At 40.6% G+C, this 17,318-nt stretch overlaps 1 protein-coding gene across 2 annotated transcripts in view; it reads left to right on the top strand.

The window, feature by feature from the left end:
• Positions 1-17,318, top strand: part of grid1a (glutamate receptor, ionotropic, delta 1a) — a 222,878-nt gene that overhangs the window by 192,962 nt on the left and 12,598 nt on the right. For both annotated transcript variants that reach the window (XM_030106855.1, XM_030106854.1), the window contains exons 9-12: positions 9,811-9,912; positions 12,125-12,322; positions 12,957-13,287; positions 15,613-15,751. In XM_030106855.1, the coding sequence (XP_029962715.1) occupies positions 9,811-9,912; positions 12,125-12,322; positions 12,957-13,287; positions 15,613-15,751 (770 nt within the window). The remainder of the gene's footprint in view (positions 1-9,810; positions 9,913-12,124; positions 12,323-12,956; positions 13,288-15,612; positions 15,752-17,318) is intronic.

Here is a 17,318-nt window from a genome sequence, read left to right as displayed (position 1 = left end):
TAAAGTCTTATCTGTTTGTGTGTTGAGGGAAAATCTCTTAAAGTGTTTTTCTTGTCTTTTTTTTTTATTATTACATCCCCGTCGAACTCTGTTTTCTCCTTTCACCAATGTTGGGGGGGGAAGAATTGTGTCGGCGTAATTTATTCCACAGCAGGGTGCCACACCTTTTTCCATCCCCGACTGCATTATGTCACAGCTGTATCCTCCATGCATTCAGCCACATGGCATTCAGTGAGAGCTTCTCCACAGAGGTGCATTTCACAAGCTTTTTGTTGGTGGATGGCAATTTTGCACGGACTTACATAACTGTCCATTCTGTAGGTGTTGCGGGAACAGCAGGTACTGACAAAAAAGAAGCTTTCTTGGACATTGTTTTAATGTGATTTTTTTCTCTCTCTGTCTCTGAAAGAAGGCAGAGTGATAAAGTAGAACTTGAAACATTTGTCATTTTTCCAAAGCAAGCCTGCAAACCACTTAAGTTTTGATGGTCAGTTGTATTAGCGCCTAGCAAGGTGCCAGTTTTTCTCTTTCATTTTCTTTGATCCATATCTTTAGTCAGGCAGGATAATGTCATGCCAGGTTTGGCTTAGTCGTCCGAACAAGAACTGAGGCCTGCAGGGAGTGTGTTCTTAAGGATCAGTTTTGACACTTTTAAAATTGGCATTATGTTGAGTTTGTAATAATTATTTGGTTTTTTGCAAAAAATACAGACACCAAGTTTACTCTGTGCCACAGCAACAAAAGAAAACCTTTTAAAGTTTAAATGTAATGTTTTTTATGACATTATTTCACCAGTCAGGATGAAATTGAGCCCTATGTGTCCCCTCAGCTAAAATGTATTTGACATAGCATCCTTTGTAGAACACCATGGTGTCAATTCTGCAGGTTATTTGGGTTTTTTTTACAACCAAAAATGATGAGAAGATGTGTAAAATCTTCATAACCTGTGTATTAATGACAGTTGAACACACTAATATATCACATGTGAGAAATGACTATTTTAGCATTGCACGTGAAAAAGGCCACTCAATGTGGCAGTTGATGTGGAAATGGTGAGGACATGGCCATGTTCACCACTGTGTAGCATTCATTCATCTTTAAACAACAGGTCTGATGCAGACAGGCCAGATGGCGTTGTCTTTGCGGAGTCTTGTCAGACATACTTGTTTGATGTCGAAGAATAGTGAAAACCCACTGACATTTCCATTACAGCCCGTATCTAATTATTCTGCTACACACCTTTGTTGAAATCAGGGTTGCAAATACAGTGCTGCAGTCTTATTTCTGACGATGCAAAATCCTTGGATTTATTTGTGTTGGAACTACTGTGTGTGCTGTATTAACTTACCTGACAGGTAAAACAGAAAAAAAAGTCGTGTGTGCTCTGATCTGTGAGCACCGTGGTCACAGGGCTTAACATGAGTCAGTGACATGTCAGGTATACGGCTGCCCTCTACTGGAGCTCCTGAATTAAACAGCTCTCTCTGCTCTAATCTTCCATTTCATCACACCAACCATTTTAGCTTGTCATGACCTGAGAGTTAAATAAATAAAGCCCTGTTCTCACGGCTGAGCTAAGTGTGTATATCAGGCTCGGCTGCAGAAACAACACGATCACTTCATTTTGGCTTGTTTACTCTGGCAATTTGACGACCACAGAACTTTACATGCAGATGATGTACAGCGAATTGCTTTAGAAAAGCATCATTTGTGCCGTCATCTCTCACCAGTAATTCATTTGTGTCTATTTGTCCTGATTCAGTCAGAGGCTTCTCGCAGAAATGAAGAGGAATTGAGGTTCTTGGCAATCTATGTAGAGCAGGACTGACCAGAAGCAGTAATGAAGATTTAATCACCACTCAGCCTGACTGAAATCATGAAGCCTATTCATCATATTGTGACCATTAGCATTTGCTCGGAGGACAGACAGACATACAGACACAAACATTTAAAAAAAAAAAAAAAAAAAAGCACATTGATGTTTGTCGGCGGGATCACACATTGTTGCAGTCTGGTGCAAACGCAAACCGCCCAGTCCCGGTGTGTATGCGCAAATAAACACGCCTTGTACACACCGGTTGGGACGGCAGACAGTGGGAGCATGTCACCAGGCAAACACAAAATGAAGGCCGGGGAGTACGCTAACATGTGGGCGCGTGTATCTCAAAATCATTAGAGACACAAGGGGACGGCAAGGGCAGATAATGGGGTTGCCAAATGCATTCAGTACTGTTGTTCATTACCTGCCATGTCTCAGTGCCAGAGCCATTCAGTGTGCGAAAACACAGCTAAATTCATGCACCCCTCTTCTCTGTGTCTTTGTAATAGGTTATTTATCTATACTTTCGGCGGTTTCCTTGGCCTGCTTTGTGCAAAATGCATGACGACGGCTGTAAAACACGCCGCCATTACTTGATCTCCACATGCTCCCCCTGTTATTTTCAAGTGGAGTGTAACACTGATATCATGCTGTACTCCAGCTGCCAACCCATATCCATCTCCACAGAGCCGTCCTGATTTTGTCCTTTTCCCTTCTCTTTTATCTTTTCACTCTATCTTCCATCCTGCTCATCCTCTCCTCCCTGGTCACTTTTTTTTTTCCTTCTTTTCCTAACCTTTTCTCCTCATTTCTCAGCCCCATTTTCCTCCCTCTCCATCATCATTTATCTGCATTCAGACCATTTTCTTCCCAGCCTGATGGTTCTTAGATGAGGCGTCTTTCTGGTTAGAAACTGTAATGAAGACTGAAATACTATTTCCTGGATGGCTACTGTGAGTTTTCTCCACCATCCAGTGCTGATGCAGAGTGATCGATGCTGTTGTTGTTGTTTTGGTTTCCCAGTTTGCTCTTATTGATGTGTCAGCTCGTCTCTAAGCAGATATTGCTAATGACTTCCAGCTTACACCAAGCTCTCATGGAGAAAAGTCAATTCATTTGAATGTAATTGTTCCTCCTACCCAGGCATGCATGCGTCACTCCTCAGTTATTTTTCAAGCACTGTCACATTGGAGGAATTGTACACGCACACACACACACACAAAACTTAAACATATGTGAGCTTCACGGTGTGCATACGTGTTGCAACGGCCTTCTGAAAATTGCCGTCTCTCAAATTTTCTGGTGGCAGCGTGTGTCACCATGCATTTTTCATGATGTGTAATGCACAGTAAATTGTACTATTGGCGTATCTTTGGATGCCATTTCTGAAGACCCTGAGCTGTTGGTGATAACGTGAAATGGCGGCCTGTAATCCTCCGTTGGAAAGTGGAAAAACAAGCTCACGTTGAAGTGCAACATGATGCCAGCACGATGTTTCGAATAGATCTGGAGTTTCAGTTGCTTTTCAGATTTACCTCATTAATATCCTCCATGTTTCTCTGAAGTAGTTTTGTCCAATTTCCTGAAATGATACACAAGATCACAGTGTCAAACATAAGGCCCCTGGCCCAAAAAAGGCCTGTGACGGACTGTAATCCGGCCCACAAAGCTATTAAGCAAAATGTGAAAACTGCAAAGAAAGCATTGAAATTTTAACAGATCGTTCTTCGAAGCAGCGGAAATAACAGCACTGAGACCCGAGCTGCAATGTCTGACGCTGCCATGAAAACTGGCAGTAGCCTCAAAACTATGCTGTCAGGATAAACCTGTAAAAAAATGAATGCAAAAATCTGCAAATTGCAACAGTTATAGATGTTTTTTGGGATATTTCACTCTATTTTAAATAATTAAAATTGGCTTCATGTAGAGATTTCAGTAACTTTTTAGTACTAATTGTTCAGATTTGGAAAAAATAAAGACTTTTTAAATGCATACTCTGAGCTACGACAAAGGAAAACTTCAGCATTTATAAATTATGAGGCTGTTATATCAGTGTTTAAGATGAAATTGCGCCGCCTGTGGCCCCTGAGTTCAGTTCAATACAGCACATACAACAGTTTTCCAGTATCAGAAAAGGGTTGTTGCTTGGATCAGATGACCAATGCATCCGATTTTCCATCATCACCACAACAGCTATCTTTCACGTGATTTTATTTATTTATTTATTTATTTATTTTTATATACTGACAGTGATGGTGAGAAACCATACATCACAGAATGTTATTGTACAACGTGTATTTTAAAGAAACAAGGCAGTAGCTGATTGCCCGTGTATCCCTTCTCCCCCTGAACCCTATTACTCAATTATTCACAAAGCACAAATGACATTAAATAACCTCGAAAGGGCACCTCTCTGCTTCCAACAATAGATCTACAGGGGGTAGATTGGGCTGTTGATCTAGCAATTAATTTGCATTGAGATGTCTGCCTCCTTTCCTGGTTCCCGCCGTGTGTTGATCCTCCCCGAACTGCTGGGGTTCTCATCAGGTGGATAAAGATAAGTTGAGTGAATAAAGTGGCTCAATAGCGAAAACAGAATACCAGAATTATTATTACATGGATTTACATATTTATTATGCTGTTGCATTGCTACAGTTGCTCCCCATTTCTGCCTTCAATATATAATTGCCCATCACTAACATTATAATTAGGCGTTTATGTTAATGTTATTGCAGGCTGTTGTACATGCTGCCGCACACCTGTAGAGCTGTAATTCCTCCATACACTATTTACATCAACAAAATCAAGTAATTATTCAAAGCTTGTTATTAGCAATGATTAATTCTATTATGATTACAGTTATCATCCAACCCGGCTTTGGAAAGTACAGTAATAAAACATTCGAGCTATATTGCCTTGGATAAGTAAATCACAGTAACATTTATAATTCTGTGCTGCGATAATACTGCAGTATGTTCTAATGTCATTGTTTGTGAATTGCTTTTCTCCACAAGTGTCTGCATTAAGAGGGAGGCATTAAACCGGACGTACCCGCTTACGGCCGCTCCAGCTGCCCCGCTGCTCCGCCTGAAACGAAATCCTCCCGAGAGTCTCAAATGATTCGATGAAATGTGGACAGTATCTCTCAACATCTCCTAATGTATGCTCTCTCATGCCTCCCAATCCAGCTTCTAAACAATACCAAACAAATGCCACCAGCCTCACTTTTGGAGTTTATGCCGAATGCAGCAGATTTTCTACAGCACCTGCTCTTTGTTGCGCTCGCATCTTCACAAGGTGAAGCGAAGCAGATTTTTCCAGGCGTAAGTGATTCTATTGAGTTGGGACCAGAGTCGGTGCTTTACGCAGGCTCACTCTTCTTTCTTGTGTGCAGATCTCTCTTTTGTCGGTAATACAATATATGCAAAAATGGAAAGGAATAACAAATGCCTTTTACACTGCATTGATCTCGCTGTTGTTACACATGCTGCGCTTAGTGCTTTTCTCTAATACAACAAACTGCTCGGTATAAGAAGCGATTACAGAGGATGAATGCAAAAATGACAAAAAAAAGAGAAAAAACAGTCAAAATGTGAACATCAAGAGCGTTTATTTGGATGGTAGTTTCCTTATTGCGGTTTTTCTCCCTGAGTGTTTCCTGTTTGAACTCACTCCAGCTCAATTCCTCTTTGCATCTTTCTTTTCATTTCCGTTCCCTCTCTTCATCTCAATTTTCCTATTTTGCTGTCTGACATAGTTTCTCAGAGTGAATCTTGCCTCGTGTTGCTTATTAGAGACTTGAGTGATAGAATGGCGCCATGTCTGCCAAACTCATTTGGAGTATATCAGGACAGATAAGATGGCTCTTGTCTTGACTAATTTCTTTTTTCTTCTTCTTTTTATTCTTTTTTGCTGTATTTCTGGTGATTGGAGATTACATGGCTATCTCCACTATTATCCTTTTCTAGATGGAAGAAGAAAAAGAGGAACAGGAAGAAAATAAGTGACTGTTGCGTACAGGGCATGTTATGATACGATGGGTTTTTGCAGAGGAGCAGAAACAGTAACAGGTCACCGGTTTGGCGGTGAGACGTGCTCATGTGCGGGATATCAATTTCACCTGCTGCAAATTTAAAGTCATCACATCAAAACAACCCAGCAATCGTTGCTGCCCATCATTGCCAAGTCAAGCCGTTCTTTTATAGTTCTAACAAATTATAACATGACGCGATCTAAACCACTGCCTCCTGCTGGGTTTTCACTTTAGTTCACAGCTTCCTGCCCGATGTCACAGAATGATACCTGGCAATTTCTAAAAATGAATGAAAATGGCCGCCTCTTCTCTCACTATCACCAGTTAAGAAGTTTACATTGTTTCGCCATCAAAGCAGTTCGCTATAGCATATATTTATTCCAGGATAAGTGCGAAGACACCTGGTGCTACCTGTACATTAGACAAGCTCTGACTCAGTGGTATACACGGACAGATACACACACACACACACACAGTCATGTCAGTCCGCTCTGCAACAAAAGAGCTTTGCTCAATAATGATAAGATGCCTGCTATTGTGACAGGCTCGTCGAACTCTAAGTGCCTGACTGGCTCGACTCGCAGAATGGATTCGACTCTTCCAAACTATAGATGCAGCTCCACGGAATATATGTCTCCATGAAATTGAACCGAGGGCTTAATGTGTGAGAAAAACTGAAAAGTGAAGGAGGGCGATTTGACTTCCCTTATTCTCAAAATGATCATTGGCATCTACTCAGCCTCATTACAGACCATTTGTAAAATAGATTCACTGCTATTACAATGACTTTTTAAACTGCATATTGTCAAATCTGTTTGGCTTAGTTTCCGCTCATTGTGCTGGAAGTTGAAAACAATGCATGTGTTTACAGATACTGGAAGGATCGTCTCACATGTAGAGACTACACTGTGAAACAGAAACTGCCATAATCTACGTGGAAAGGTTGAGTCTTTTTTAACATTTTGTCTTCCCTTATTCTCCATACACTAAAAATTATGTTCTAATTTAGTGGTTGGTTGTCCTCATCATTGAACAGCTCAACTTGTTTCCATTCAGATCAACAGATCAATAACATTTTGTGCAAAAAAGGAAAAGTTAAATTGACATATTAGAATTATCTGAAGTTGGTGAGAATTTTTTTTTCCATTCTACTCATTTTTCTGTGGTATTTTACTTCGTCCTGTCGTGATGGCCGACCTTATTCATATTCATATGATGACTATCTAAATCTTCATTGACCTCATTGAGCTGACATTTCAAAGACAAAACTTGGAAAAAAGTTAGAAAACCATTTTTTTTACAGGTCTGGCACCCAGCAACAGGATAGATCTGGATATAGTAAATGCACCTTCAGCTTCCAGCGCTGTGTCCTTGCGAAATGTCTTTATATTTCATTTGTAGGAAATAGATTTACATTTTATCGTAAAGCAAATATTGATCTGCCAGCACTGCTTCTTCAGCTGGTAATGGGAGAACGCGGTGTGTCTATCCATGTGTTCCATCCTCGGTTACAGGGTGTGTGGCTTTCCTCTACGTGTTGTTTGTGACCTTCCTGGTGGCGTGCGGGTGTGCAAAGCTCTGTGAAGTAAAAGGCTTCCTCTTTAGTGTTCTTCACATTGCCCGGCAGAGATTGCTCAGCGTTGCTGTGTTTTTTTTTTTTTTGTTTGTTTTTTTCCCCAGTGAGGACAAAGCTGCTCATGAGGAAAATAGCCCCCTATGAAGCGGGCAACAAAGACTGACACTTTGCCCTAACACACGCTCAGCAACACAAGCACACAGGCCGGCCGCAGACACAGCCGAGCCAAAACATTCTGAACACTTAACGTGCCGATGAGGCAAATCCTGCGACAAAGCGTCAGCACACCGGATGTGAGGCAAATGGGCGAGCGGAACGACCACCGCGCTGCAGCTCAGGGGGTCCCTACGGTCTGTCAGGATATGTTTGATTGGATCAACTTTCGGGAGATGTTGCATTTCAGACTCTACGTTATATCAAAAACTAACAGCTGACCATCCAGATAACGTTCATGCATCTATAAAACACTGAGTGGGAACATTTGTGTGTGATAGCCTGCATGCAGAGAAACTGTCAACACACACCTACATAAGTTGGCAGCCTAGTCGTATGATTCACTTCATTAGTCAGTTTGAAGAGAAACTATGTATAGCAACGCAAGCAGCCTCTTCCTGTTTGTCGGATCAGTGCTTGGAAGAACAAAAGATTCAGCTGACCGAATGAGGCATACGCTCCTGATTTGGTATTCTGAGTTGCGCGTCTTTGCTGATCCCTGTCGTATCTTTTGTAATTGCAGTTTGTCCTTGATTGTATAATTGTTTGTAATTTCAAGTTTTTGCAAATAATGACAGAGGCATAGATTGTGTCCACTCATTTTGATTATTTCACAGGAATATCAAGCATGTTCGTAATTTGGTGCTGTTGGAAAAGACACAAAGGACACATTGGACCCATCAATTTAGCAACAACCTGTCTCAGATAACAGTAAATAAGTGGTCACTTACTTTCAAAAATAAAATTTATTCAGTGATTGCTCCCATTTCATTTCATATTAGTCCTTTTGTATTGCTTCAGTGTCGATTCTTCTATTTTATTTTCTTATTTTTTTCTTTATTTGAAGTTTTTCTTTTTAAGAAAGTCTGCTTTACTGCCTTTTGTAGCTTTAGGTAAATTCAGTTGTTAACATGTGTTGTGTTTTTTGACTTTCTGATGTTTTTTATGTCAAATGATATAAAATAAACTATAATACTATAATATTATATTTAATATGTATTTAATATTAAAAAAATCATTTGGCATACCCTCATAACTCTGCTCTGTTTCTTTCCATTGTGCAGTGCGTCGTGTTTGTGTGGAAAAAGGATGCTTGTTATGGTCAGAAGAGCCTGTTGTTTAACCTTGGGCCACCATTCTTGTCCTGTCAACCTAAATCTCAAAAGACCACTCCAGATGACGTGTCAGATCCTTGAGAAACCTTGTCCTGCTCGCAGCGCTGATTAAGAATTTAACAAACATCAACTTCTCAACCTAAGACATACCTCAGAACGTTGGCAGCGTGGAATGGGAGTTTTGAAACTGAGGGATGATTTAGACTGAAGGAACAAACTCAAAATAGCGTGAATCATGTTTAAAATCCCATCTGTTTGGGTTTTAAATAGTACATATTCAATGTAGTGATGTGCAAATTGAGAAGTTTTGATACTTCCGATACCGAATGTGCTTCTTTGAGAATCAATTTTTGTGTTGAAAGATTGACGTATTAGGAAACTAGTTATTTAATTCATCCTAGTTTGAAGGGATATTTCTAATGAGGAGCTATTTTGATGGACTACATCGTCCTCTGTGCTTGCTGGAGTTGAGAGTATCTATATGGAATCGGTATCAGTGACACCAGCATTAGTTTTGCTTTGGAAACAAATTGTGTTTTATCATTGCACATCACTAGTTTGTATGATCTGCATGAAGCCTTCTTAAAGTTCTGATTATGTGGTACGTTTTCTCTTTCCTTCTGTAACCATAGCCTTGTTTTACATATCCATCACTGCCTCGGTCTGTATGATTAGCGGTAAGGCATGGTGCCCTTTGCTCACCGAGCGTTGTCAATAACACATTTCAGTCTTCTGCTTTGAAACTCGAGGAGACGGTCTTGATAGCATGCTAATGGACAACTCTTGTTGTCTTGGTAACCAGCTTAGCTGTTAACTTAACCCCTCGTTGCTGCTTATCACCACAGAATGAGTCACATAATGGCAACTTGGATCATGATCTGAGGAACAACATCTCTTTTTTTTTGTTTTCCAGCACAGCATCGTGTGTTTGATGGATTTATTAATGAGGTGTTTAGCACTTTTGTCCACTGGAGGCCGGCTCCATTTTCTGTTATTACAGGCTCTTCCTCATCTGTGTGATTTCTCTTTTTTCTTCTTTTTTTTTTCCTATTAGCTGGCATCGTGGGACTCCACTCGTGGTCTGAATGGTAGCCTGAAGGAGAATCGGATCGAGAGTGGTATGCACGGAGTGACGCTCAAGATCGTAACAATACTGGTGAGTTGTGGGAGTACACTGAATCCATTAACACCTGGACTGAGTTGGCAAACTCCTTGGGGGGCTTTGGTGTAGAGAATGGATGGATGGATGGATGGATGGATGGGTGAAAATTGAAACATTTTAATGAATTCCCTATAAAAAGATAATAACGGTAGGGCAAAACTTAGTCCTGCTCTTAACATTATTGGTCAGCTATTTCTATTACGTATTTAAGCCACTTTGACTTCAGAAAGTAACACAAGTGGAAACTAAGATTTTCAGAGTCTTACATGAGAATTTTTTTCAACATGAATAAAAAGAATTATACAGAATAAGCATAAATTATTCTTATTTAGTTTTGTTCTCCATGATTCACTTGTTAACAGTACCCTGTTGTTAGATATATATTATGCATTTCACAATGAAAGCTTCTCCATCAGAGGAATCTTTAGAGGAAATCACACATGAAAAAAATGCAATATAATCACAAGAAGATTTGTTCCTCCTTCAAGGAAAAATAAATTGGCATAAATATGAACACAGCGAACAGTTGAAAGGCTCGTTGCTGAAACATGATCAAACACACACAAAACATGGGAACCGACAAATAATTTCTGGTCTCTACAATTAAACAAATCAGGAGAAAAACAGCAGATCCAAGAAAGCTTCAAGAAGGTTTCATGACAAGAAAAAAAAAAGTAAATTAAAAAAATTAAACAAACTTTTCTCCCCCAGCTACAACAGCTCTTCATTAACACTTAACATTGAATTACATTTAAGTCAATGAGGTTCTTTAATTCTTAAATTGTATTTGAAATTTGACTGTATACGGTATGTCAGTCCCAAAGAGACGAGAATTTAGAAAACAAAAATATTATTCTGACCTTGAGCTACATAAAATGCCTTCAAGAAACTTTTCAGCTTCTTGATCTCATGTTTCTGAAGCCTTGTTATTGAAAGAAATGAACATCTTTTTCAGTTCAAAGAAAAGTAGTGTTTGTATTTTACCACTACTAAATTGAGCATTTAAACATACAACAAATGTGTTGATGTAATATTTTTATGAGATGTTCTTCAGCAGTTTTCATCATGTTTGAACATAAAATGAATATATTAAAAAAGCATAATATAAAGCAAAATTATTGCTTCAAGTAAACATGCATACAGAATGACATTATCATTCTTGCATATAGCTGTACATCATAGCAGCTCTTACATTTGATTAATTTCATTTGACATTGTGTAGTCAGTGATTCTTTATGAGACCCACGTTGCACAGCGTAGCAGGTAATAGGCTCCTAATGGCTTTAAGATTGCGTTCTCTTTAAAGATGCTTCAGGGTTGGAGCAGATGAGTTACAATGAATGTTGTCGCGGACATTTTGTTTGGCATTGTAGCTCAACTGAAAATATGAAGACAATCATAATGACAGAAGATGCCAAACTCCATCAACACACACTTTTCCATCAAACACACATGAAGTCATTGACTACATCAGACGTGGAGCTCCTTCACTCCACTCAAATCGTCTCTATATTTTCCTCAAACTAACTTTTCTACTTGTTCCTGCAGCAAAGCCTCGTCTCTCATCCCCTCCGTCAGGAGCTTCACCTCCCCCTCTTTCCATTTTTCCTCTTCTTCACACTTGATTTACCAGCACCATATTTATTCACATAAGTTCTGCTCAGCTCTTTCCTGGCAGTGTCACTTAATCAAGTCATTTGCCCCTGCCCGCTTTAACCCCCTCCCCCTCTCCCCCTGCCCATCTCCCCCTCGTCTACCTCTGCTCCCTCTACTCCACCTTCACCCATTTAATTCTGCCCTGACACTTTCAACCCATAAAGAAGAACCATGGGTGGGTGCAATAAATTTAAAATGGCAATTTCCACGTTGATGAACCATAGCAGTTGCCATTGCGCCATGTGTTACGGGTCAAGAGTTGCTAAGGAAACTATTTCATTATGATGAAGTTTAACTCCGATCACCGAGAAGCTCTTCATAAAGGTGTCACCCCACTATTCTTAAGATGACTGAATATGTCCTCGCTTCAGTCACCAATATGGCCCTGAGGAGGTTTTGGTGCTTCTTAATAAACGACAACCCTGTGATTGAATAGACACCTTCTCTTTTCAGAGTCTGAGCCTCGGAGATAACAGTCCATGGACTTTCACATCTCTCTGCATCGCCCGTTATGCGTCTTTAACCAATCCAATGGTATTTATTCAAACAGGAGGAGCCTTTTGTGATGGTGGCAGAAAACATTCTGGGCCAGCCCATGAGATACAAGGGCTTCTCCATTGATGTCCTGGATGCCCTCGCCAAGATACTTGGTTTCAAGTATGACATCTACCAAGTTGGAGATGGGAAGTATGGCTCACCGCTCCCTAATGGATCCTGGAATGGCATGATTGGAGAACTTATTGGCAAGGTTCGTCAGTTCCCTTTTTATCCCACTCAGTCAAGGTCCAGATTTGGGTCCAAATAATATTTCTGGGAATCTGGCCACATGACGCTGTTTTGAAATCAGAGCCCATTTTCAAGGCAGAGCAAAGTGGAAAAGATCAGACAAACATAGTACAAGCCAAAAGCCTCTATCCGCTAAACAGTTTTTTCCAGTGGGTGGTGTCCCCCTTTGATTGAAGCGTGTCTGATTTCAGCTGTTTGAAGGAATGTTTGACAAACTCTGACATGGGTCGTAAAGACGACGAGCTATTCACTGGAGTCCAAAGCAAAACTATGTTTTGGTGGCCAGTATCTATAATCAGGGTAAATAGAAATCCAAGAGGGACTTTGGGCAATTCAGGAAAACAGCACAGCTATAAATACACATATCACAAAGGCAATATGGTTCAACTTCAAGTGTTGGACTTGCTTCAGTTCAGTTTTCAGTGCTGTTTAACTCGAATCTCTTCGTCTCAGAGATCTTTCTGAAATGTAACTGTCATTGATATGGATGCGGTTGTTGTAAGAGTGGAGGATGTAAAGTTACAACGCACTTGTATTTGTTAGTGCCGAACAACATTTAAAGGTGCTAATATGTAATCGTGACTTTTCCTTCCCAGCGAGCTGACTTGGCTGTGTCGGCCATCACGATCACGCCGGAGCGAGAGAGCGTGGTGGATTTCAGCAAGCGCTACCTGGACTATTCAGTGGGGATTCTGATGCGCAAATCTGAGGAAAAGATCAACATTTTTTCTCTACTCGCACCATTTGACCTGGCTGTGTGGGCCTGCATCGCCGCAGCCATCCCGGTGGTAGGCATCATGATCTTCCTGCTGAGGCGCATTCAGGCGGTCCGCTGTCAGAACAACGCTGGAGGCCATCCGCCACCTTCTGTCTCCACTTCGCTTCAGAGCGCCATCTGGATTGTCTATGGTGCTTTTGTGCAACAAGGTGGGTGCTGAAGCTTGAGTTAGTCAATGACCTAATGACCAAAAACCGCTTCTTGTCTTGCCTTCCGCGGCTCATCAATGGACACCAAGCAGCAGTCATGCAGTTCCAAAATGTCAAAGTCTAAATGAAGCAGAGCCGAAAGTGGAGAGGAAACACAAAAGACTGCTCCGAGCGATTAAGGAACGAGCAGTAAGACACATGTTCAATCAACTGAAACACATGTGGATGTCACTAACAGCCAGTGCTGATTCAGTGGAGACTCAGCTTGAGGCGCAGCATTTTCTAAAGGTGCCCTTCTCAAGGAGAACATCCCATTTTTAGCTCTGGTGGAGATCCAGGTTTGTCCATTTTGAATAAATGACTGCTTCAGCAACTGATGTTAAAACCTGAGCTGCATCTATCAAAGTCTGGCAAACTGCCGGCATCTTTTTTTTTTTTTTTTTTTTGTTAACCCAACACCCACTATATTTCAAGAGAAGCTAAATTCATGTTTCCGCTGTCTTCTTTTTTTTTTCCGTCCTCATTTCTGGCTCATGTTTCAATGTTGCCACTTTTCGTTTCAGTCAAGTGGATTGCTTTTTGTCTCGGGAATGACGTAGGTCACTTTGATATGGATCTGACTGCTGATGCATACGGCTGCCATTGTCAGAGTGCGCACACTTGGCAAGCACATCCACCCAATGATTTCTTAATGATATGGCAATACTTGTGAGTTTTTATTCTTTGCATGTTCGGCGCAAAAAACACTGCCCAGCCCCAGACTCTGCCTGATTCACATAGGGACTGCCTTTCTTCTGAGCTTCTGAGGGGTCACTGCAAAAACACTGAATGACCATAATGCCCTTCTCTTATGATTAAAGGGATTCATCAATTAGCTTCAGAGATGAAGGGGTCTGCGAGACAGTGTTGCAGTCAGGGAAGATCCAGTAAAGTTTCAAGACGCACATTTCACATTCAATGACCTTAAAAAATCAGTCAAAGCCATATGCAATAAAAATGACTGATGCCAGAGTGCTATGTGTCCGACAAGCCGCCGTTTTTTTCCCCCAAAGCTGTCCTGAGGGTGCAGCCATGTTGATTGTCACGCTTTCAGACAAAAATGTTTTCATCACATTTGATATCCGGGAATCTTTCAGATGACATTTATATAGCTTTCCTCTCCAAAATTACAACATGTGCTGACATTCTTCTCATGCACCTCATAAGCTGTCTTGGAGTCTTTGGGCAGAATGAGTTCATTCTGGAAGAGAAAGAGTGAAGATACTGAGGGTAAGCTTATGATCCACTCATTTAACCCAAAATAAAGTAACCAAGGGGAAAGATGAGATGGGAAAAGATGAAGAAAGCATGAATTTTAATGACCAAAAACAAGTTATTAGGGATATAAAATAATATGTAAACGTATGCAAGTCACATTTCAAAACGGATGAAGTTGAATCCTCATTTCTTTTGACATAAATTATTAAAAAAATAAATGTAATCACTTTAAATTATTCTGAGTGTCCAACAGTGTATTGCAAGCCCAACAGGCCCAAGCTGAACCCCCCACAGATTGAAACATCTGGAATTTTCCTTCAATGTTTTTTTTTAGATGCTTTTTAAACTACTCTTAGAGAGAAGACACTCAGCTGGAAACCGATAAATTCGATGGAGAACTCACCAGTGACATCTGTTGCCGACTATCACAGCCTCATTGAATCAACAGTATTAGCTCAGCCGTGGGTTAGTGAAACACATTTGGCAAGGACCATGTCCTCAGTAACACTACAGGATTGATAACAGCCATGTTACATCCTTACTTAGAAAAAAAAGTAGTGTAGTAGATATTGAAGGTTTTCTTTACCCTAATGGCTCTTGGGCAGTATAAAAACAATAACTGAAATATTCAGGTAAAGCTATCAGACCCTGCTAACAATGAAACCCACCTCAATATTCTGCAACATTACACTTTATACGTCCTCTCCTGGTATTTGTTCCAAATAACTGATTAATAGACCATCATTAGAAAAACTGTATTAGTGGCTGTGTGGTGTGGTAATTGAATTTGTCCACAGAGGACTTTAATCAGCACTTGTTTTGATTATTGATCACATTTTCTGTCTTTTTTTTTTGGGATTCCTTTCTTTCTTTCATTTCGCCCAAATCTGAATGCACTGTCCTGGGCTTTGGGCTTCACAACAATTCATTAGCAAAGACAAAAAGATGTCAGACAAATCAGTTAAAGTAAGTGTTGTTTGTAGTTCTGAGGCAATGCAAGAAAACCAATGAAGATGGAAATGTGTGTGCTTGAGGTCAGGTTTAACCCTTCATGTGTCAACCTCGCAGGCAGCGACTCCATCCTGGGATCGGTGGCTCTGCGTATCGTCATGGGCAGCTGGTGGCTCTTCACCCTCATCGTGTGCTCGTCCTACACCGCCAACCTGGCTGCATACCTCACCGTGTCGCGAATGGACAACGCCGTCCGGTAAAACACTTTTTTTTTTCAATCTTGTTGTTTTATCACAGTAATATTGAATAAAAACTGAACTCCATTCCAAAAAACTAATTTAATTCGACAAGATTAACAACCTTGAATAGTTAAGAAGAGCCCTGCACTAACTTGTTCAACAAATTTTCAAAATCATTTAAACCTTGAGCAAAATCACTTAAACAAAATGTCTTTATATATTTACTCCATCAAAGATATTTTCCACTGTGACGTGTTTAGACCCAGCTGAGGCAACTGAAGTGGTCTCTCTTGGTGCATTAATGGATTTCATGCAGGCACAAAAGAGTTTTGTAAGCCTACATTGCACTCAGCCGTACCATGGAGTTTCTATTTAAGGTGCATTATTATCTGTAGTCGTTATGTGCATCAACCTTGGATATACAGTGTGTGTGTGGATATAGTGCGGTGCAGCTGATATCGTAGTAAGGGCGCCGTTGCAGAGGAACAGGTAGGTGTTTGGTTTTTCAATGCAGAATGCAACGCTCAGGGATGTCTCGAGGCAGTGCGTAGAGCATTTTAAACCATTTAAACAATGGGAACACCAGCTACAGGCTCGGTTGGGAAAGTATTGGCGTGCATCAGTTATCAGCTTCACTTGGCACAGAATCTTTCTGTAATTTTTGACCTGCTGCCTAACAACTAGCCTGTCCTCAGTCCAAATGTTATTTGTAAGTAAATCCAATTTGGTGTGCTGTCTCTCCCCAAAGAATGGGCCAAGAGAGATTTGATTGCATTCGGTCTGTCTTCTGCTGAACAAATAGCCACATGTGGACACGCGAGCGGAGGGGCCGAATGCTAAGCAGCACTCGGCCCACCTTGTCGGTGTGTTTTCTGTCTGTTGGAAGAACATTCGGGGAGACAGGAGTCCTTTTTTTTTTTTTTTTAGTGGCTCAATCAGTGCAGTTAAGCAAACAGAATCTAACAACTAAATTAAATTTAGTTAAGTAAATGGAGGGTAATGAAAACATTGTAAGCATATTTTTTTTTCCCTAAATTGGAACAATAAAATCACATACTGCACATGGCATTTTCTGTTTTCTCTTGTCCAGTGACTTAATCAAGCTACTTGAGTATAAACAGAATTATGATCAATCAGCCTGAGACCCACAGAAAGACCCTGCCAAGCCTGAAGGCTCAGGCCATGAACTATCTCGCTTGGTTAAACCACGACCCCACCGTTCAGTCCATCAAACGATTATGATTCCAAAACCTGCTTGATCTCCGCAAATCCATTCAAAGCTGCAGCTCTCCGAGGACTTGTTCTTCTTAACTCCACAGACATGCATCCGTCATTTGTTGAAACGTGCGACATCATGCCAAGTTTTTTGTGTCATAGGATTCAGGTCAGAGTAATTAAAGCCTTCAGATAATCACATCGCTTGGTGCATGTATGTCTTCAGTCTTGTGACTAGCAAGTCATGATTGTCTTTTTATGATACATAAACACTAATATAACTGATCATTTAAAGTAATTTTTCTCCTCTTTGGTTCTCTATTGTTTTTTTTCCAAGATCCTAAAGGACACTGTGTAAATCTGACATAT

The sequence above is a fragment of the Salarias fasciatus genome, chromosome 13 (genome assembly GCF_902148845.1).
Source record: "Salarias fasciatus chromosome 13, fSalaFa1.1, whole genome shotgun sequence".
NCBI classification, from domain to species: Eukaryota; Metazoa; Chordata; class Actinopteri; order Blenniiformes; family Blenniidae; genus Salarias; species Salarias fasciatus.
The sequence above is the reverse complement of the archived record's forward strand: the minus strand, read 5'-3'. Positions and strand labels throughout refer to the sequence as shown.